This window comes from Astatotilapia calliptera, chromosome 16 (genome assembly GCF_964374335.1).
Source record: "Astatotilapia calliptera chromosome 16, fAstCal68.1, whole genome shotgun sequence".
Classification (NCBI taxonomy): Eukaryota; Metazoa; Chordata; class Actinopteri; order Cichliformes; family Cichlidae; genus Astatotilapia; species Astatotilapia calliptera.
The window spans coordinates 26,937,347-26,961,444 of NC_137437.1; the positions used below are offsets into that span (position 1 = coordinate 26,937,347).

The following is a 24,098-nucleotide window of genomic DNA, read 5'->3' on the forward strand; positions in this document are numbered from 1 at the left end:
AAAAATCAGTCTTGAGATATTTCTTGGCCCAGTCTTGACGTTTCAGCTTGTGTGTCTTGTTCAGTGGTGGTCGTCTTTCAGCCTTTCTTACCTTGGCCATGTCTCTGAGTATTGCACACCTTGTGCTTTTGGGCACTCCAGTGATGTTGCAGCTCTGAAATATGGCCAAACTGGTGGCAAGTGGCATCTTGGCAGCTGCACGCTTGACTTTTCTCAGTTCATGGGCAGTTATTTTGCGCCTTGGTTTTTCCACACGCTTCTTGCGACGCTGTTGACTATTTTGAATGAAACGCTTGATTGTTCGATGATCACGCTTCAGAAGCTTTGCAATTTTGAGACTGCTGCATCCCTCTGCAAGATATCTCACTATTTTTGACTTTTCTGAGCCTGTCAAGTCCTTCTTTTGACCCATTTTGCCAAAGGAAAGGAAGTTGCCTAATAATTATGCACACCTGATATAGGGTGTTGATGTCATTAGACCACACCCCTTCTCATTACAGAGATGCACATCACCTAATATGCTTAATTGGTAGTAGGCTTTCGAGCCTATACAGCTTGGAGTAAGACAACATGCATGAAGAGGATGATGTGGACAAAATACTCATTTGCCTAATAATTCTGCACTCCCTGTATAAGTCATTTTGATTTAAAGGAAAAGCCCCTTATCCCTGGGAAATACTTGCTGCTAGTCAGATCATAAGATTCTCTTGTGTCTGATGTACGGTGCCATGCTTACCCACCTTCTTGTTTCATTCTTCTTAGTTTTTCTTAGTCTTTTTGTTTTAGCTGCACATGTCAGTCACTCTAGCATACCTGCCTGATGTTAACCTACAAGTTGTCAAAAATGCCCTTGAACTTCTTCCCGCTTTGGGTCAATTTTCTTGACCCTTACTTGCTTTCTGTGTCCTGCGATTAGCCTTTCTCATCACATAAGGAAAGCTTTAGGTTAAGGGGGTTTTATTATGCTCATTTCCACCTCCATAATTTTTTTTGCTATACTTTATACTGGGGCCTTGATGCAGTCATTCACATCATCCGCAGCCTGAAACAAGCTGTTTTACCTCTTCTTTCTTCAAAGGCCACCTTCTCTTTAACCCAACTTTCTTCTTACGTGCTGCCCATCGCAACCATGAGGTTTGAACAGCCAGAGCTGTGTCCCAAGATGACCATATTAGGAATATCCCCTCTCACTGAAGTGATAAAGCTCTAAAAGTAGGGTAAAAAAGTACAGGTGGTTGCCAGTGCTACTATGGTGTAAACTTGAAAATCCTGGTTGATTTTCAGAAAAGTTGATCTCTGACCTTGATCTTAATTTCAAAGTTACTGAAACTTGCACTCGCCCGAGATTTATAGTAGATGCACGTATGGTATCAAAATCATACGTTGCCTCGTTCTGGAGTTATCACATTCACAAACTTGGGAGTCCAGGCAGCCCTACCGCCTGTCCGCCTGGCAGGGTGCTGACAATACCCCATCATCCTTTTACAGAGTAAAAACTGTCAGGAACTGGGTGTTAAGAGCCGACTGAAGCCTAAGGTTATGGATCACAGGGATTACTGGTGCATGATTAACATCGGCATCTCTTGCTGTAACAGTATAAATATTACAGAAAAAGCAAAGGAAAACACAATAGCTCCAATTTAAAGTACTTTCAGAGCTGTATGTAAGATGTCTAATATCTCCACCAGGCCAGCGTTGATTCATTTTCTGTAAGTTGTTAATGGATTTTAATGCGGTGGCATTTTTGCTTGTATTTATAACCGTTTCACAACCGCTTGTACCACTGACCTCAACAACAAAATACGATATTAGTCAACGTCTGACACAGTTTGTCATGGCATGCAGCGTGGACGTAAGACAGTCATAGTCGGATAAGAAGCCCATTGTTCACACAGAAATGAGCAACTTCCAAATAAAGTTGTGGAAGAGCTAATATGAACTCTGGGGGGAGGATGTGCTTTGCGCAGTGGTTAGGACTAATTAGGAACATTACACTCTTTATTGTTTTAGGATTGGGGGGGGGAAAAATATTAATTTGCTTCTCCCTTACGCACTCTTTTGTTGTTTTCTAATGCAGTTCCAGTGCTGCAGGAGAAGTTGTACACTCGGCATGAAACCACTGTAAGCATCATTTGTTACATTGCACCATGTGCTGTACCTTTGCTTTCATTTCCTCTAGACCCACTGTTGCAACAGTGCTGGCCTGCTGCTTGTTCTTCTTCTCCTCTTTCTGCGGCCTCAGCAGACGCTGTAGCCGGTGCTTGATCACCTGGTTTCACCGAGACCACAGCGGCAGGCAGGGTGAAAGAGAACAGATGAAGGAATGAGACAAGACACGCAGCGGTGTGAAAGGTTCATCTGACATGACGTCTGCATTACAATCCCTGCCTCTGATTTTGCTTTATTCATACATGTTTGGCAGTCAGCAGGCAGCTGGGTGTGAAGCTTAAAGGGGATACAGATGAGGCAGGAGTTCATTTCATGATCAGCGTTAGTACCATGTCCTCAGCACCGACCTGAGCGGATATTAGTTTCTCCTGCCTGGGAATCAAATAAAACTTCTCACATGCATAATAAGTGATAAGATTTGCACTGCAAGGCCTCTCCTTAAAATTTCAGGTGATTTTGTCTCAGAAGAACATACTGACATGCTCAGTGGTTACATTTGGAAATTAAAAAAAAGGATGACAATTAGAGGCAACAATGAAGCACTAATGTGTTTTATAAATAGTGACTGTTGGTTGGTTTCTGAAAACCAGCGGGACAATAACTGTTAATTATCGCTAATTATACCGCAGCTACCGCAGGTCTGGTTTCATATTGTGATTGGCTGATACGTGCGGACTTGCATGCACATTGTACCTCATAGATATAATCCAGTATTTCTAAGACTGTCAGGATGCTGGCTCCGATGAATAAACCCATCTGTCCACCAATGTCACCTGAAAAGAAAGGACTTAAGTAGTGAAGGAGAGGCCCAGCGGACACAATACCCAATCTGCTCCCATTTTCTGCTAATGATAATGAAAACTAAGCAGCGCTGCAATAAAAACAGCTTTCACTCGGCTCCAGCGAGAGCATTTCATATTCTGAAAATAGAGGAAAAAAGAGGCAGAAATTACTTACCCAATAAACCTGCAACATCGTATGCCTTCTTCTGCTCAATCGTTTCATAGTTCAGAGCTTCGAAGAAGATATCTAAGACCAGGAAGTTGTCTCTGGAAAAACAGTGTGAATACCATAGAGAACAGTGAAATTCACTGGTAGAAATATAACGTAGTTTAAAAAAAAGAAGAAGAAAAAAATCAAGTCATCTTTATGCTCACTGTTAACTGCCAGGCCTTCAGCGCTTTACACAGATCTAACCAGCGCTTGCGAGATAATGAGGTGTTACAGGGTTTAACTGAGACGAGCTGAACGTGCGCTGACGGCATGCTTAGTCACTGCCACGTCCCCGATGTCTGCGGATTTAGAAAAGCTGGTAATATTAAATGTAGTGAGGCATCATACGCGCATTCGTTTAGCCATGTTTACTTTCTACACATCCCCAACAATTAGGCACTGAGAGGAACTGCAATGAATTACTTATAATTTAAATATTAGCAAATGATCTATATAAGATACTGCGGAACAGAGACTAAACATGTTTATTCACAGCTCCGTGTTTTGATTTGATCGATTGGCTGCCCTTCCAAAACTAAAGGTTGGGACAGCGGCTGGTCTCACCGGCAGAGCAGAGGGCCTGGGATGTCTGTTTTATGGACATTGGCTCTTATTGACATCATAAAGACCCCAAAGTAACTGTCTGAATGTGATTGATTACAGGCAAATACACTGACGTCATTGCTTCAAACTCTAGCCATGTTTAAAAAACTGTAACAATTGTAACAATGCATACATTTTTGGAAAATTTATATATTTAAGGTTTGTCAATTCAAAGATTTTATACATCAGGATTTTATCAAAATAATAATAATAATAATATAATATCCGGATATCCAAAGTGTTGTTGTTCATATGAGTGTTATTTATCTAATTTTAAGGCCAGTTAAGAACCAGATGATTTTTATTATGTCCTGATATGTAAAAGAACTGACAGAGGGTCTTCTTTCTTTCTTTCTTTCTTTCTTTTAAATCATAACTGTACATGAGAGAAAAACCAAAAAGCAGCCGAGGTCACCTTTAGTCTTTAACATACAGACACAGAAACTTAGAATCTTATACTACAATAAATATTTCACATTGTCAGATTAAATAAAAAGGAAGATGCTCATACATCTACACACTACTGCATGACGAGCAGTTTTATAATACTGTACAAAATATAATTGAGTTTTGTTTATTTTTATGGGTGTGGGTCTGTCAGTGATTGCAGCCTGGAGGTCATTGTTTATGGCACTAGCACTGAGCACCACATCACTGCTCATAAGTGTGTTAGGTCCTGCTGAAGGTTCCCTGCCGTACCTGATGTAGTCCTCCGACTTGTCGTATTTCCTGGAGAGATAGCGAGCTGAGCCCTTGCTGGGGATTTTGACCATGGAGAGCTCTTTACCGTAGCGGGTGAGATTACAGGGCGTCTCACATGGACAGATGTCCCCGCTATTCTTCTGTAGCTGTGCTGCAACACAAAATGGCAGTGGTGCTGTTTAATAGACACAGACTGGGTCAGTTTCACTTCACCTCAGAAAAGAGATCCGCAACACAGATACCAGGTGGTAACTATCATTATGTACAGTTTTGTTCTTGCTTTATAAATCACTATTTGATTCATTTGTGCAGTTTTGTTTTGCCAGAGTCAAATTGTTACACTCAGTAAGACTAAGCGCACTTGTGTGCTAATGCAGTACAACATATACTTGTATATACTGGCTGATATGGATGAATAGGCTTGTTTTTATGCTTTACTGGGTAGAGCAACACTTTGTGCCACTACTAAGCATCGTTTGATCATATTAATCCCGTGCCATGCAAACTTCTCTTTGCTAATGTTTCTCCCAACTGACACTGTTAGAGAGGCAAGGCTGAGATGGTTTGAGCATGTGCAGAGGAGGGATAGTGGATATAATGGACAAAGGATGCTGAAGATGGAGCAAGAGGAGGAGGAAAAGAGGAAGACAACAGAGAAGCTGCAGACAGTTGGTGTGACAGAAGGGAGCATCCGACTGAAGAAGAAGATGATATTTTGCAGCTTGTTGGTGGTTTGTGAACACTGATACAAAGTTACAGTTAATTCAATTAACTTTTTGCCTTTTTGTGTAAGTAAATACTGAAAACTACCAGCTATGTGGGAGGAAAAAAAGCCATTAGTACAATTCATTCCAGTGATGTCACTGTGAAAAGCCCAGATCGTACATAGTGGTTTATTGAGGCTGGATGTAAAAAAAGATGCATGTACAAAAGGCATCCATTGAAGTGCTGATGTGTAAACTGGAAGAATGTGCATAAAAATCTCACACTGTAGTATAAAAAACCCACAGATTTCATCTGCGTTCTTTTTTTTTTTTTTTTTAAATCAAATGTATTTTTTTTCATTATTATTATAAATGTATCTAGTATTTTATAGATATTATTATATATAACAGCTACAAATGTGCTCGTCCTGCTTCTCGCCCTCGGCCAGGGTCCTTTTACTCTGAATTTACATACATTTGTTCTTGCTCGCTTTTTTCCTTCCTTTTTTTTATCCCTTTCCCTGGTCGTGTGTTTGTGATTCCAGAACTGAGATTTCCATTTCCTCTCCTCCGGTGAGCGTCTCAGTTTCACGCTGGTACATGTGAGCTCCCTATTAGCTGCCGGCTTAATTCAAACATCTAATAATTTCAGGTGCAAATTTGTATACAATGAGGAAATAAGGGCGTGCCCACATCCCCTCCATGGATAAAGATAGGAGTGGAAATGAGGCTCGTGCATGTGCATAAAAATCCACAATAGCCGAGATTATTAAATGTGGATGCTGCATATGCATGGATTTCTAAATCTGATGAAAAAAAATATTAGCATGATTCTGCCATTGTGTTTACACACTGTTTTAGTCACACTCTGAATTTTAGGCGTGGTGTCAGACTGCTCAGACTCGCAATAACATTGCACTTTATTAGTCTTACTGACCAGTCAGAGAAATTTAGAAGCTGTTCTTGTCTGTGGGAAGACAGACAGAAGGCATCATAGCTTTTACAACATAACGCCCCAAAAGTTGGGACACTGTATAACATGTAAATAAATACAGAACACAATGATTTGAAAATCTCATAAACCTATATTTTATTCACAGTAGAACACAGAAGACATTTGAGACGTTTAAAAAGAGAAAATTTACCATTTTAAATGAAATATTAGCTCATTCTAAATTTGATTGAAGCAACACAAAGTCATGTTTACCATCCTTGCTGAAAGGTGCAAGAAATCATCTGACTGGGAGCACATGTTGCTTTAAAGTCTTATTTACCTTTCAGTATTGACGGTACCTTTCCAAATGCTCAAGCTGCCAACTCCATAGGCGCTAAAGTGCGCCTATGGAGCCTGTGCTATCAGAGCTACATGTTTAAAGCTAAGCAGGATGCAGTTTCCATGTTTACCGAAACAGAATTTCAAGTTTTGATTCTTATAATCACGGAACAATTTTTCCACTTTGCCTCAGTCCACTTAAAATTAATTTTGCCAAGAGAAGATGGCAGCTGGCCATTTTCACACGACTTATTGTCTAAACATCTTAACAAAACTATCTGTTAGTCTAATCAAATTACATAAGAGACAGTGACTATAGTAATGGTGTTTCCAGTAATCCTGTGGCAATATCCACTTAGAGAATAAATGGTGAAGAAGGGCTACATTAGGCCTAATTAACATGCAGGTATGAAATGCTCGCACACTGGCAAATACGTTTTTATAGTCCTGACTTTAAAGCATCACAATGCATGCAGGAGAGTAAATAGCTTTTCCCAGCCTGTCTCTTTAAATTGTAAATGCATTCAGTCCAGACAAAAACGGGTACGGGAGGCACTGAAAGCATAATTATAATTTGATGATTTATGAATTTTATAACTCAAACAATTAGGTTATTTGTATGCAGGAGCATGGTGGCATACATCATTTGTCTGATGTGGGAACAAAACATCTTTATAATATAAATATATAAATTACATCTTAATGTATTACCTTTCATGGGGGCTGAATCTATTAGTACTGTCTGATTCAGGAATATGACCCCCATGAATATGGTCCATTCTTGCAAGCTATATCTACAATTTCATTCAGCCATGTTTTAAGCTGGGTATGAGTTCGGTGAGAGAGACTTAATTAAATTTCTGGCTTATTTGGCTGATACATGATAATTGTACTTATGTCCACTATGGCAATAAAAAAAAGCCTTTCTTTTACTGGAATACTCTTACTTTGAAATCAAGGTTCAGTATCTGCTGCAGGGGCAAGGCTGAGGAGTCCAGATATGCAGGAATGAAGGGGTTTTCATATTAAGAGTTCAACAATGGAAGCAGAACAGTCATCAAGCTCTAAAGTGACTAAATCACAATGAGGAAAAGTCATTTTAAAACCCAGTCTACCTCCAGGTATTTGTAATACAGGGGAAAAAAAATCCTTATCATATTTACTGATTGTGTTTCCATTTCCCTTCGGGGGAGTCAATTATAATGAGAAAAGAAATGAAGGGAGATTGTTTCTTACCAAGCGCTTTGTCAACACAGTTGATTTTACTGGGAGGGCAGATATCTGCGGTTCCTGCAAAGGAGAACAGAAAATGAGTCTGATCAATCAGAAACAAAATGATCAGTGACCCGTGTCTGCTGCAATGAGGAAGCGTGGCTGTGAACAACACTCCACAGCTTATCATTCATCTCCAAATGAAGGCAGGCACACAAAGGATGACTTCCATCCACGGAGTCTGGGCCATCTTGGAAGTCTGTCCTTGATTGCACTGAGAAATGGAGCATGCTGGCTCCACCCGCGAGGCATATTTAGAAAGTCTTTAAAAACCAATCAATGAGTCACTTCCTGGCAGAAAAACATGCTGCCCAGGCCATTAATGACAGGTATTCATCAGCAGCACAATTAATTAGCAGAGGTGTGTTTGTCTGTCTGTGAAATGTTCATGGGGTTAATGTTTTGTGGAATTCTCCTTCCCAGACGCTAAGAAATGTTCATTGACAGGAAGCAAAATTACATCTGATGATCTGAGGAGTGTGTTTTTACACACTTTCACAGATATGCCTCTTTTCCAGGAGCAGAAATATCAAAAAACATCATTAAATATTATTCATTGTTAAACATTATCCTTTTAACTGCCTTGTGTATTTAATTTTTTCAGACGCTCTGACTTTGAAAGCAAAAGCAGTCCTGTCGTCACATCAAGAACAACTTAATAGCTTTTTTGGGAGGTCCTCTAAATATAGAAGTAGACTGAAAGACTAAAATATTAACACAGATCCAAGCAAAACACAATTTTGCTTCTACGGTTCACAGTTCAAAAGTCGTGAGATTTAAAATTGGCCACGACTTGACCACCTCAAAATGCAACAGATGGTGGCCATGTTTGTTTATTTTTCAGTGATACAGCAGGGTGTGTTCACTGAACCGCCTCAGCTTCCCTTATGAGTTTTGAACCAGCAACCCCAGAATTAAATTTAATAAGCAACAATAAATGTTATTCATTATTGATAAGTGCAGTGAACTAATGCGAGCTAGCCGCTACCTTTGCAAAGCTCTCATCTGCCTCTTCTGAGAGCAAATGACCTGGAAAAGCTTCCACATTTATTATTTCTGACATAATAAATATCATATCTGATGTGATACATCACCACAGAAAGCAATGTGATTCTGCTGGTTTTTCTAACCACCTCTGCTCTGTCCTTCCTGTTCACTGATTTAAAGATTTCCCTTTTGCTGTTGTCATTCATTAAATTGCATATATGGGCTATTCTGGCAGTTTAAAAAAAGTAGAATTCATGTGGATATTCTTTGCTTTTTTACATATTTGGATGGCCAAACATTTAACATTACAAAGGGCGATATAATGCATATTAATTCCCATTTTAATTATTTATTAAAATTAATAAAATAGCCACGTGAGAAAAGTAAACACGTGCTGCATTTATTACAGCAGAAATTAGGGGCTCCAGATTTGGTGCCAAAGATTAGATACACCTCAGAGAGTGACAGGTACAACCTGTCTTATTTAAACCTCTGACACTGACAGCCAGGTGTTGTCTTTGCCAATGATGTGTGTAGTGTCATCATGCCAAGATCTAAAGAGCTCTCCGAGGCCTTTGGAAAAAAAGATGCTGCTGAGTGCAGCATTTGAAATTCCAATGTGCACCAAACTGTGGAGATTTCAAACGATTTATCCAGGACTGTCTAAGAACCGCAAAACGTCATTAAAGGGAGCTCTTGCAGCTGCTAGTGTCAGTGCATGCGTCTACAACCGCATATTCCACAAATTAAACCTGAAATGAATCTGAGAATCTGGGGGGTTTGCCAGGAAAAGGCTTTTGTCAATGAACATATAAGCAAATAACAGGCCTGTGTGGCAGAGAAACGATTCAAAGATAGAGCTGCTTGGCCGCAGAGACAGCAGATGTTTTTAGCACAGACCAAAAGAGGTCAGAACCTCATACCAGCTGTGAAGCATGGTAGTGGAAATGTTTTGATTTGGGGGTTATTTTACTGCCTCAGGAGCTGGGAAACTCATAGTGTTTAAGGTTTAAAGTTTTAAAAAGACCTGATTGAAATCCTACTGAAAATTCTTAATAGAAAAAGTGTAAAAAACAGAAAAACAAATGAAAAAAAGACCCTGCAAGTGTCCTAACACAGCTTCTATGCTTACTATTCCAACAGGAGAATATTGCATCCAATAAATAATTGAAAAAGCTGTTTTCTCACAGTGTTATCCAAGTATATTACAGTTTTCTGTAGGCACTTTTTTTTCTGTGGATTTCTCATCTGCTGGGTTTTCAGAGTACAGAGTGTATGCAAATGCAAATGCAAATGTTTCTGGAACAATTATAACCAGGTTCCTCCCAAATCATGACATAGCAAGTTCCTTTAAGGCACGCAATCTCTCCGAGATCAGACCACCGCTTTGGTCTTGCCATTTCAGTCTGCAAATCCAAGATTAAAATGTGTGACTGCTATGTAAATGTGTAGGCTGATAACCACAGCATCGCTCTGTCAAAAAATGTGATGAATCAGATCGGCCTCGAATCAGCTGTCTCATACTTGTTTATTTAATCGGTTTCTGAATGTCAGCTGCACTCAATGCAAAAGTGGAAATGAAAAAGAATACATGATAAGTTTCTTGTCTTAACTTTAAATGTGACCACTCTCAGCATGCCTACTTGCTAGACACATCAAACAGCCAGCATCCAGTGACTCAGCTCTGTGACTTCCTGCTCTTTAGCCATGATGACGCACACTCTGAAAAAGTCCAGAGAGCTCATTTTGTGTTTCTGGTACTCAACTCTATGACATATCCTCACACTGGGAGGAAAACTGCTCAAATGGTGACATATTACTAACCAGTGTTCTCGGTTTCCTGATAGACCTATTTTTACATCATGTCTCAAAAATTTGTAGGTTTTGTACATCCATTCATGGTCTGCTTTCCCTCCAGTGTCAAAGTGTTGTGTGAAACAACTAATTACAAGATGAACTGCTAACTTTGGCCACTTCCTATTAATCCCATTCAACAGAAGCTGTCTGCAATTGATGTATAGGGGTGCTTAACAGAGAAAAGAAAAATTGCACTATGGAACTATGTAGTTATGCAGATAACTTAACTTGGCTTTAGACTCTTGTTATTGGCTTAAAACACTAACAGTAGTTCTAAATTCAGCTATTTCTGAGTGACATACACATTCAGGAATTTTTTCTCTTTTCTTTAATGTTGATAAAATAAAGAGACAAAATCATACACAAAAATAACAGAGCTTTATTTTAATTTGTGCTTCATTAAAGTCAAGACCGAGTTTAAATTAGATATGTGCTCCTTAGGCAATATGTCATGATGTAAGTAAATAACCAAATAATTCAATATAAGCAGCAGTACTAAGGGCAGTTTGTAAGCAACCTACCAGTAGAAACCAAACAGGACCAATACCAGTAATAATAATCAATCATAATAATTAATAATGGCTGTGGGAGGACAACAGAACAATTCCAGGACAGATGGAGATGGATGAGCAAAAGTATCCAAACCTCATTGAGACTTTAGTCTGATGTGCCTGTAGCCAAAGTGCTGGCAGCAGAGAAGAGCATACCACTCCAGATATCAAGCATCAAGGTCAGGCATGTGGCAGTCCAAATTATATCTATGCTGGAGTGATTCAAGTGGGCCAAAAATTATGACTTGTTTTGCACAATGGTTCATCAAATCTCAGGCAAATACTGGGCAGACTGGCTTTTCAATTACAGCAGGTCAACAAGGCGAACAATTTTAAAAACAGAAGGAAATACTTGAAAATACCAACTCTGATTAGTATTTTTTCCTCCGCATATTGTTGTCGTGTGCCATTTCATGACCTGGAATGACTATTTTAAGTTCCAATCATACATTTAGTCATTACGGTTCACAGTTTGGCACCTTATACAACATGTCAGAGAATGAATTACTATTGTGTGTCCATTTGAAATTGTTATGATATTTTGATACCACGGTAAGCATTTACAGGATATTGTTTTATACAGGAAAACTGTTACTCAATAAGGCCGATTTACTAGTTGTTTTTCTCTTTCTCTGTGACCCAAGAATTAATGTGTAGGACTCACAAGCTGGTACCTGAAGGTCGAAAACGCCACAGAGATGAGACCACTTCCTTACTCCCATCCTCCCTTTTTCTTTATCTCCTGGAAAAGGCTCGTTAAAGGCTAGGTGGTTTGTTTCAGAATTCACTGATGAAAGAACTCTGTATTCTATGTCTAGGAGTGTATTTTGCTGGGATGATCATAAATTATAGCTGAACTGATAAACTACACACAGGATACTTCTTGGCTCACAAGGCAGGAAGACGTTTCCTTATTTGGTCTGTACCGGTTTGAACTGGGAAAGCTGACACACGAACCTTTTTTCATCTATATAAACTGCTGTGTATCAAATAAACCTTTGAGTCGATTTGGGAAGACAACCTGAAGCAGTCTGTGTTTCCTTGTTCTCCCAAGCTGCTCCCGACGTCGTAACTAACCCAGCTGAATGGCATACCTGAGTGTTACTTTAAATAATTAGGAATCTTATAAGGAAAGGACAGAACTCTGCTTATCGCTCACGCCACGGAGGAAACCCGGGAAGGCAATTTCCTTCAGAAATGATGCACACAATCCTCTTTCCCCCTGAAACATGTGCCGCTCTGTGTAAAGATAATGTAGGGGCTGATCTTACCGGGCATGTGCACCATTCTGCATTTGCACACTCGTAGGACCTCGTTGGTCTCACAGAGCAGGCGACAGGCACTGATGCTGTATGTGTCGTATCCTGGGAACTTCTCTTTGCTGGTGGAGCGGCAGTTCCCCCAGGGCTGGGGCAGGTAGGTCAGCTAAGCACACAAAGATTTATTAGACCCAGTCTGAGCCACCGGGGTTGCTGGGAGAACAGTAATCTGGTGGTGGGTGGTGGTAGCGGGTCAGCGGGGGCAGGGATGGTGCGCTAAGATGAAGACGACCTACCCTCTGCTCCTGACAGGAAACAAAGGTCTGGAAGCCCGGAGAGACACCGAAGCCCAGCTGGTGGATGTAAGGAGGCTCGTCCTGACTGTGGATCTGAACACGGATGCCGGCCTCCAGGGATGTCTCATCTTCTCATCAGGATGAAATGGAGCACGGATCGTTGCAAAGAGAAAATACAAGGGAATTTCAGATGGCTGCCTCATCTGACAGCTAGGGCTCGGTTTGATGTTAACCGCAAATCATTTATCAGTCATGTTTAAAAAATAGGCCCGTAGGGATTAATTTTATATGACAAGTACAATGCATACACAAATCAAAGGAAGTGTACTGTGTTTAGGAATTCCCTTTTACAAATCACATTTGCAGGTGGAGCAAAACAATCAGGAAATGCATTATTTACAGTACATGACCAAGACAAATAGATGCAGGCGGTTATTGATTTAAACTGCAGCAGAGGGTATGTCACAGCATTGCACAGGATAGGATTACAATAGACAAATAGTTCTGAAGCTTACTTGTCTCTCTCCAGATTGGCAGATACTCATCCTGCTGAATATCCAACATGATCTCCAGCCCATTTCCCATTCCACCCTGCTTGGTTTTCCTGGATGTAGTCTTGTTGCCATTAAAAGTGTAGCATTTCCCATATCTGGTGTACACCTGGGAGAGAACAGATTGATATCATGAACATCACCATAAGCGTGACAAAGTCCAGATGCCGCACGTGACGCGCTCATACAGGCGCACTGAAATGAAATCAGAGATATGGAGCAAAAAATAAACAAGCCGCATCTCTGCCTGGACAAGTCGCTGTATATTACCCACAAACCTCTGGATGCAGTGAACGGCTCAGTCCCTCGCGGATTTTGATAAGCAGTATTTGAATCAATTTCCAACACCCACCACACAAAACCTGCACAATGCTGCTCAGTAGTAGCACCATCCCACTGAAATATCAAATGGCATAAGAGATTCTTTAATCTCTCTTCAAAAGAAAACAAAAGACAATGAGAGAGAGGCTGCTTTAAGTAAGATATCACACCACCACCTATCAGGGGAGCTGTCTCAGTAGGGAACACATCATCTCTTTGTTTATACCTCTCATCTAAACTGCTGCACTGTGGAAAATATAATTCTTACCAGTCATTTAACTGTTATCTGAAGCCAGTTTTAAAGGCACAATCCGTGATCCACATGCAAAGAAAATGGTCCTGTAGCAGCACCACCAATATCCAGGATTGTAAGTCTTTCACAGACACTGATTAAGGTTTGATTCTAAAGGCAGTTTATTCCTTGAAAAGCTGAGTCCTTCATCTGAACAATGATGATACAATCATAGCTTAAACTCTGTCACCAGGTATGGCAGGTGTCCAGCTTTGGATTTCTTCTCACGTTCAACTAGAGGATGTCAAGCTCTAGTTCGATAGCCAGAGGGAAACTGTCAAGAGAGCTGAGGATGGCTAATTTTTGCCGTTTCCAAGGCAAAGAAAAAAAAAAGATACGGAACATTTATCTATATAAATAAAAAATGGTAAACGTAAGAAACCAAGACGAATCCTACCCAAGGTAGTGATACTTGTGATATTTGGTACATTCAGTCTGATCGCACCTTTTCACTTAACCCTACGTACATATATTCTGAATGTCAAATCTCAACGGCTTTTCATCAAGTGGCCCAAAATACACAAAATTAAATATTGTAAAACTTCACACTGATCTTTTTAAACTGATGTTGTATCCATTCAGATGGATTTTAGATCCACCAGTGTAGGTCAAATCAAGGAAAACGATTGGTTTTAGGGAATCTTGAAACTGTGAAATTGTACACGTCATGCCTGCGTGTGTGTGTAGATGTCTGCTGGGCAGTCTGGCTTACTCACACAGTCCATAGACATGCATGTTAGGTTAACTGGTGCTTCCAAATTGACCGTGGATGTGAGGCAGATAAAGTGCTTCAAGTGTATAGCTGTATGAATGTATGGTTAAAGTGTGACTTCTATTTAAAAGTGCTTTGAGTGGTTAGTAAGGCTAGAAAAGTGCTATAGAAATACAAGAACATGACATAACATTTGCACCTAGATGTGCAAGCAGAAGCACCCACAATGCAACAGAAAACTCTAAATAATACAACAATAATAATCAATTTATTCTGAGTTAAGGGAGATTAAACTACATGGGATAGTGTGTTCTACGTGTTCTATGTGTTAATAAATGTTGAATTAATATTGATAATTATAGATGGTAGCTATACGGATTTTTAAGTATAGCAGTGAGGACAGTGTTTAATGGTTTTAAAAGTTATATAATAAATCCCAACAGTTCCTCCCAGTTTCACTTGCAATAAAATATATTTAAATGTTATATTTTCATATGTTAGGCATAATGAGAATGTGTGTTCATAAAAGTTTTTCTTCAAAAATCTGAACCACAGTCTAAATAGATCTGTGGTTGAAAATTTAATTTAGATATTAACTCCTGGCCTGAGTCAAAAATGAAAAATTGACTTTACTGCTCCGCATGCCAAAGTATCCTTGGGCAAGATACTGAACTTTGAGGTGCTTCAAATGTGCTCATCTAAATGTGTGAATGTATGTGAAGTTCTTAGGTGTAAAAAGAGAGCTTGTATGAATGGGTGACTGAGACATGCTATATAAAGCGCTCTTTAAGAATTACCATACAGTGAAAGCATGACATATGAAGGGTTAAGGATTTGGCAACCTTGTGGCATATAAACTGTTACCTTACGAGCATTCAGTGTCTTTGGGTTCTCATTTAGATCTACGCCTCACTAATTCAGCACTCAGTTGTACAAAAATACATTCAAATTTCGGTTTTTCCGTTAATGACATCTTTTGGTTTTAAAAGATTCAGATGGAAACTCAAGGCTTCAAACCACCACAAACCGCTCGCTAACATAAAGTTTGGCTACATCCATCTTTATATACAGTCTTTGGTTGTTTTGCACTAAACCTGTTATTCGTGTATGCAACAAATAACGGGAGAATCCTTTAAAGTGACCTTTTTTTTAAAATAAGCCAGCTAGAAATATTTAAAAGCAGTATTTCCTACCAACTCATGCAGCTGCTCTTAAATTAACCAGCTCGCTGCAGCTGATGAAAATGTTCACCACAGCTGTCATTTCATCCAGTAAAACTGGAGACCACAAGCTAAAAATGAGAGGCCTGTCTCTGTCTACTTGTGTGAACTCAATGTTTCATGAAGAAATAATGATGGATTCAAACAGCACTTGTAATATAAGCTTTGCTGTGTATGCAGATCCCTAAAAAAATTCTCAGACTACAGCTTTCCCTGCTGAAAAACACCCATTTTTTTCCCCACTCAGAGTGCCGAAAAATAATCTGTTGGATTCGTTTTATCCAAACATCAAATAAAAGAGGACAGTGATGAAAGTATTCAAGCTTAGGAAATCACATGGCAGGAGAGGTCAACAGACAAGGCACTGGAGAAATGACAGTGAAATAACAATTGAGCTGAGCAGACAGCAGACATATCATTAAAGAGACAGTGACGGTCCCTGCATGCACAAAAACATAGAATGCCTGTGATCTGACTTTGATATCAGCTTGATCCACCTAATGAGTGCTGTGATGTCTAAATAAGGGACACTGACGGAACAACACAAGCTCTCATTTACAGACCACAGGGTGTACCCACATTTGAGATGGTTGAACAACAAATCAAAGCCATGGTTGTGGGGTTCAGTCAAGTAATTCGCTGGAACAGTTGGCAATTTTGCAATGTCCACAACAGTGATTAGAGCAAGAAATGAGTACTGTTTACAAAAGCTGTTTAGACGGACAGCTATATTTTATGCAGTAATAGGCCTCGGGGCCTTTGATCTGGCTCTTTGTACATGCTAGTTTGCACTGAGTGTCTGTGTGTGTGTGTGCTTTTTTGAATGAATTTCAAATAGTTACCTTCAAAGTGCATCTTGGTTGAGGAGTCAGACAATTTTTGGACAATTACAGATCTCGGCTCGCGCTCTGTTGTGGTATAAACGGTTTCTCTGTTAGTTCTAGCAGCCAATATGCATTTTTGTAAATTGCAGCATCTTCTCAGCTGGTGTGATTAGATAATGGGACGTGGCAAAGTGTGGGCGGAGGCCCGTGGGAGAGACGGTTCAAGTATTCAAGTGTGACTTTTGACTGACATGTGCTATTAGGCTGAAATGGTTTAATCTCTGTTTGGCTGGTGCGGTGCGGCTGAGGAGGTAAGCTGCACTTATCATTGATTCCCCGCCCCCACCTGGGTTCATTGACACACTTAAGCCTCGACTGGCAGTCTTTATCTGATGGAGCAAGCAACAGAGGCAAAGGAGGATTTCACTTCAGAAATGCTCAAAACACCCAGACCAAGTGCCTGGGTTACGCTCTAAAACTTCAGGCTCTGGAGGACGCCGTGTGTTCACAAATGATATCCCCCAGAGAATATGAGAAAGTTTTCCCATCATCTCACCCAGGAAATGGATGTTGGCAGAGCTTCCACTGGTTTATTTCTCAGTTCCCACCTACCCCTTCTCCCCCCCCTCTCCTTCTCCATCTCCTCTTCCTGCATCCACAACGTGATTGATGGAGCATTTTTCTCTTGTTAAATCTTGCACCAAATTTAGTAAAGGTAACAGGACTGACTTGGGCAAATCCCAAGTGGGGACCTGGCACTGCTGTTGACAAGCTGAAACAGTGCAGCGGCATTGTAGTTACAAACCAGATGAAAAGAAGCGTTGTATTCCTCTGAGTAGCTCAGGAGCTAAATTTTGCAGCACTCAATGCAGCATTGTTCAAAATATCTAAAACAACATCACCTATGTGACAGTGTTTTAGATGGTAATGAAAAATTGATCAAAACATGTGCTCAGTTTCTGCATTATCCTGTCAGTTATGTCTGCGAGAAACCTAAACTTGTTTCTTTGTATAGTAGTTGGACTATTCAGAGATGAATTACCAACTGAGTAAAGCGAGCTATATTCTTCCTTGAGGCACAAAAACCTCATACTTAAGCAAACTTTAAGCATAAAGTTAAGACATTTAGTGATGTCACCTAATGTACTTGAAAAATACACGTTTTAATGTCTTCATCCCACATTTGTGATCAAAAGTAAATAAATGAAATTATCCATACATGTTGCATTGTGTTTATTGAGGTCACAAACCCGGACATGAAAAGCATCACAGAACATTAGTAATGGCTCATTTCTGAGTCTCTGTGCAAAATTTAATAAAGCTATTAAGTGGAGCCTGCTGTGCGCACGAGAACACATCAATAGTACAAAGACAGCAGGAAGAATATGGCGTCCTATCCCTATATTTACCCTCTGCATTGACTATCTCTGGCTATATATGTAACATCTATTGTCCATCCAGTACAGGAGGGATGTTTTCTGTTAAAGGTGGATTTTGTGTTTTCTTTTCTCTCTAGGATAGTTTGTCTTATGTTCACACCATAAAGGCTTTGACACAAATCTGTTTCTCTTGGCAACATAAATAAAAAAAGTTGTCTCAACTTGAATAGATTAAGCACTAAAAGTACAAATGCATTAAGATGAAGTTGCAACATGGTTTGGAAAGATTCCCGTCATCATGTCATTTGCTTATCCTGTATCTCACCAATTATAATGCATCTGCTTTAAATGTCAATTCATTATGTGTCTTTTGCCAGTGTTTTTCTTCCGCCTAGAGTGCCTTGTTTCTGTCTCCGTCTCTCCATGCTAAATGCATTAAGAGACCAACCCCTTACCATGTAATTCATAAGCCCCGGTGGGCTAAACCCTTAAACACCCTCTTTATGACTGTGATCTGACAGTCCCAACTTTTCCTTTTAAATAACCCACAGGAGTCACTTCAGTGCTTCTCCAGAGGACATCCATTTCCAGGCAGGCTGCGTGTCATCGGGTGGCTCTCTGAGTACGAGGAAGGAGGATTTGAATTCATTTACGCAGGGTGGTAGAATATGCCAGAGCGCTGATTGGCAGTTGAAAACCATTAAGGCTGGCACATGAAGGCTTAAGGTTGAGACAGAGCGATCCTTGATTTAATGGCTTCATTACAACTTCCCAGCAGAAAGACTTGGATCACAGTGTGGCATAAACTGAATATTTACATGATATTTCAAAATGTTTTTTCAGGAAAAATGGTATATGCAACAGGGCTGGCAGTTCACTGCAAAAGTCTCTCTCTTTCATCCTCCTATTTAGTGTATATTCAGTGTATATTTTCATGTATTTTCATCTATAGTTCTAAAATTGTGATCAGACATTTAAATATATCGTGTGTATGAACGTCACAGTAATTTGGGGAGTTCAAGGATTTCATTGAACGGTTGTTTTTCTAGGGTGGAATAATTATACAGAATACATCTATAATGGAAAAAATACAATTTATTTAGGATTTTTTAAAATCCATATAGGCTCAAATATACACATACACTCAGTTAAACGTTAAATTCTCATTAGTTATCACGATTCACTACAATTAGGAGTTTCTCTTTGCCAGTATAAAAAGGATTTGTTTGACTGCACTGATTTGATTGATCAATACTCAGAACAATGCGAGTCAAAGGAACTCTTTTAAAATTCCAAGGAGAAGTTGAGAAGGTCTGTTAGATGTAAGTATAAGTTATTCAGCTGTGTCATCACTTTGTCAAGACCCTAAGTGTCACCCTCAGATGAGAGGAAATTGATTATGATATTCCGTAACAACCAAGGCTCAAGCCTGCCATGAAGTGGAAACTGTTGGAACACCAGTGTCACTGTCCACAGAGAAGAGAGTTTTACATCGAGCTGAGGAAGTGTCAACCAAGAAATAGCCACCAGCTCCAAAACCTTCAAGACTGACTCAGATTTGTCCACGTTTGCCAACATGGACAAACCGAATTACCTCTGAAGAAAGATTTTATGGTCAGATGAGAAAGACATTGAGCTATTTGGCCACAATGACAAGAGGTATTTTTGGAGGAGTAAAGTTCAGGCTTTGAAACCAAACGGTCAAGAATTGCGGTGATAGCATCATGCTCTGTTTCTCATTGCTACTGATACATTGTACAAAGTGGATGTAATAACAAAGAAGGAGAACCACCCCTTAAATTAAACTGCACCTCAAATCAACAGATAAGACTGTTGAATTTTAGCTGCAATTGGGTTTTCCAGTAGAACAATAATCCCAAACACACATCAAAACTGGTTCTGGAGTGGATAAAGCTGGTGAACATTAAACGTCTTGAATGGCCTTCACCAAAGGCCCGACCTGTAGCCTACTGAAAACTTGTGGACTACACTTAAAAACTGGATCTGTGCCACAAAAATCAAACGATTTGAATGAATTATACCTAAAAAGCATTCTAATATCCAACCAGAAAAATACCAGATGGTTGTTAATGGCTACCAAAAGTCTCTGGTTGAGATGCAACTTGCTAAAAGACATTCAACCAAGGTTTAGTCTATGTATAAATCTGAGCTTCTTTCTATATAATGAGTGTATGTAAACGTCTATCTACAGCTTAAAATGTTATATGTTTAATCTGTTTCTCGACCTGTAAAGAGAAGTACAGAAGGGACTAAGGGATCAAGGATAATTTTAGTTTAAGCTGAATATGAAATCCTATTTCAATGATTTTCAGTCTAATTACAAAATGAGAGGATGAAAAACAACATTTATTTCAACCAACACAAGTTACATGTTGGTGCAGCACAACAACAACAAACGGTTCACATTTTATCACCTTCTTACAAATGCTGCGATGTGTTTTAATGGTCAAAGGCTAAAGTCACGTAGCCATTTTAAAAAGCCTTTGTGGCGACCACTCAGCTCTTTTAAATCTGTTGTTGTAAACAGCCATCAGAAGGCAGACTAAAAATGCAATGTCTTATTCTCAAGGCTCCTTCTGAACACAGAAGAGCAAAGAAGAATGTGAGGAATGAGTCTTCAAAAAAATAAAACACAATTTACAGAGTGAACATAGCCTTTAAGTGCAGGGCACAAAGCCAGCTACCACATTTTTGCAGCATCCCATTTGTTCCTTTTGGACTTCCTACACAAAACTTTTCTCTATGAACTAACTGCTTTCGTCTCCCACTGTCACTACAGACGGAGCCCTCACCACCAGACTGCATGGAAAAGAACAGTAAAGGGTAGTGACATATCTTTAAATTGTATGTGATCTACTTTTAAACGACTCAGAGGTAGAGAAAAAGAGATTATCTCCACGGCTTTATCACTTGTATAAGCAGTTTTCAGCTCTACCCTTCACCTGCCGTCTTGCACTGCTCGGGAAAAAAAAAACACTTATGTGACACAAAAGGATTTTTTTGGTATGCTTTCTGTATTTTCCCCCCCAAAAGGGAGAAAAGGGAAGCAATTCACATGTAAGAACAGTGGAAGAAAAATCTGTTGTCTTGATCTTTTCTGGTGTTGGTTTAATTCAATAACGGACAAAACTACAGCCTGCTGAAATTCGTCCCCACACTAAAATTCAACGAGATGCTCTGCAGCACCTGTTTGCTCTTCCAAATACTTCTTGATGCAGTTGTACAATTTCCCAGAGTTCATCATGATTGCCCCAAAAGACTTTTCACTATAGTGCAGCCAGTTACGAGAGCAATAACAATACTGTGCAAAAGTGTAGTTTGCTTCCAAAGAGGCAGACTTGTCATTTTTAACTGCTCTTGAGCAATAGCTTTTGAGGCTCTCCAAAGGTCTTTCAAAGTTTTTCTTTGGAAATTGTCTGCTTTTTCACTCATTTTCACCCAGGTCCTCCTCTGTGACTATTTTCAAAGGAATCTTTTTATTTTTTCGTTAAGTCACTCAACACGTACGTGTGAATCATTCAAATATAAAAAAGGCAGCTCTGACAATGGATAAACCAGTATTTTGTCAACAGATAACAGACAACTTAGAATTTAAAAAGCAGTTCTTTCTTATCTTAAGCTACTGTGTTACTAAAACCCTGCCATAAAAACAAATAAATAGTTAAAAAAAAAATCACAAAAACAGGAAACTGAACAAGACAATGGAACAAGTAGCAGGCCTAAATACTGTCCACAGCACATGAACGCTATCTGAAAGCCACGTCCTTAAGAAACAGACATAAAATGCAGCAAAGACCTGACACAGGACCCGAGAAACACATCTGGCCCTTCAGTTGATCCATCTATCGTTCACCAAAGCCTGAAATGATCGCAGTGGAAGGGTGACTGTCATGAATGCAAGCTTAAGGAAGGGAAACGGGGAGAAAAGACTGAGTTACACAAGAACTGGACTGACAATTAGAAATGTTTCATCATCATCATCATTAGGATCTACAGATGAGGTTAAGACAGACGTACAACAATAAGAGTCAACAGACAGATTTTAATCCACCACCCAATAGCATCTGGATTGGCACAGGTTTCAAATGCACTGCATAAGCAATAATTCAATTCAATTTTTATTTCTATAGCACCAACTGCATTTCGTTGCCCTGTACCTGTGCATGTGCAATGACAATAAAGTTGAATTCTATTCTATTCTATTCAAATCACTACAGCAGTTGCTTAAATGCACTTTATATTGCAAAGTATTAAAGACCCTACAATACAAAAAGATACCAGGATAGAAAAAAACACAATGGAGCAGTGTCAGTCGTGGACTGGCCTCCACAGAGCTTGGACCTCAGCATTATTGATCACTGTGGGACAGAAGACAAACCAAAAGGCTACCGAGAGCTTTGAATGTCCTTCAACAAGCCTGGAGAACTATTCCTGAGAACTACTTAAAGAAATTACAGGAAAAGCAAAGAGAGTTCAGGATGTGTTGACGAATAAAGATGATCATACCAATACTGACTTTCAAGCTTGCTAGAATTGCAGAAACATAAACTGCATTTCCACATGTTTTTCACAGTAATTTGCAGCACCTATTTTCTTAGTTTCCTAGAAACATATAAAGAAACAACGGCTGGCTTAAAAATGCACAATAGTGTTTATGACAGTATGCAGTATTTAATATGATTCCTTGTCAGTTATTGCAATTTCAACACATGGCACTGACATGGACATCAAGTTTTATCTCACTGTATTTTCTAATTAATCCAAAACCCAACAAACAATTTCCTTTAGAAATGCAGCTCATGTGATGGGAGTACCTTCTCATGACTGCGGCACAGCCTAAAAGAGACTTCAGAAGCCGCGAGCAAGGCTAACATCAAGGTTGCAGAAATTCTAAACATATTTTAGCTCAAGATTAGGAAAGAAAAATGATAGTGATTTGTGGAAAAACTGACATGGAGTGATAAGAACTCACTGCTAGACCTTTCTTCTTCTCATGCGCTGTGGTTAAGCTGTATAATTCATATATAATCCTCAATCAAATGTCAGACGGATTACTTTTATCGAGGGTCAGCGCTTTAAGATCTCTACATTCAACCATTGGGGGTAAATACAAATCTGGCCCCATCATAACCCCCCTTTCAGTTATATATGAGGGAATCACAGCTTGACTAAACACAGGCAGAGCTCAGACATGAAGCCCAAACAGTGCTGTGGTATGTGAAACACACAAGTTTTGCATCATTAACCTCCATCGCAATGTCGGTCTGTAAACGCGCCACCAGAGACACCGCGCTCGCTTGCAATTCAACACATTACAGTTATTGTGTATCAATTCCAACCTTCATTACACAACTGAGTGCTGAGATCTCAATGGTAGTTTAATACAGCCATTCAAGTGAGGTAAACACTGCTCAGTCATCATGGTTGGGCTTACTCCGTGGTTGGGTAGAATAGCATGTTTTATAAATGTGACAAGTTCTGTAAAGAAATGCAAATGAATGTTTGATAAAAGGAATTTGAGGGGTTTCAGATTACACGCTGTGTTCGCAAACACCGAGGCCGGTTTACGTTATAAACTAATGATCTTACTTGATCATTTTAAGTAGTTTGCCTGCATCTTTTGCCCTTCACTCTGACTAAAGAACATAGATTAAAATGATGAACTGTGATGCAAACCTGCGGGGCTTGTTTCAGTTATTAGTGTAGGAGTTCTGACTAATCTCTTCTCTTTCTTTGCTGCCCTCCTCTTTCTGGTTGCCTCTGACAGAGCATCAAAAATTAGTTGAGCACCTAAGCCGGAGCTACGCATTCAGCCACCTCCCCGCCACCCCTCCACTCACCCCACTCTGCAATTCTCCACATATCCAAGCATACTCAGCTAATGGAGCGGTGAGGGATGCTCTTGAAAAAGCGGTTGAAAATGGACAGGCTCTCCAGCACAATACAGCAACTCGCAAACAGAGCAGTCCACAACATCCAGCACTCTCAGAGACATGAAAGCTTCCTGTGAGTACAGTCTGCCCTAACATCACAGCCATGGACCCATAAAGACCTTGTTTTATAAATGTGATTAGAAAGTACTGTCATAATGGGAGATAATTCATCTGGATCA

General features: G+C 39.7%; 1 protein-coding gene across 2 annotated transcripts in view; it reads right to left on the reverse strand.

The window, feature by feature from the left end:
* The window catches only part of asic4a (acid-sensing (proton-gated) ion channel family member 4a), a 99,353-nt gene that overhangs the window by 4,754 nt on the left and 70,501 nt on the right, over positions 1-24,098 (reverse strand). Inside the window, exons 2-10 of one of the 2 annotated variants that reach the window (XR_013902371.1) lie at positions 13,182-13,326; positions 12,667-12,794; positions 12,383-12,536; positions 7,681-7,734; positions 4,465-4,618; positions 3,127-3,218; positions 2,863-2,942; positions 2,412-2,541; positions 2,159-2,269 (exon numbers count right to left, since the gene is read on the reverse strand). Coding sequence is in view for 1 of the 2 variants with exons in the window: in XM_026145884.2 (XP_026001669.1) it covers positions 2,159-2,269; positions 2,863-2,942; positions 3,127-3,218; positions 4,465-4,618; positions 7,681-7,734; positions 12,383-12,536; positions 12,667-12,794; positions 13,182-13,326 (918 nt within the window). In the remaining variant the exon portion in view is untranslated. The remainder of the gene's footprint in view (positions 1-2,158; positions 2,270-2,411; positions 2,542-2,862; positions 2,943-3,126; positions 3,219-4,464; positions 4,619-7,680; positions 7,735-12,382; positions 12,537-12,666; positions 12,795-13,181; positions 13,327-24,098) is intronic. The other variant, XM_026145884.2, reaches the window with a different exon arrangement.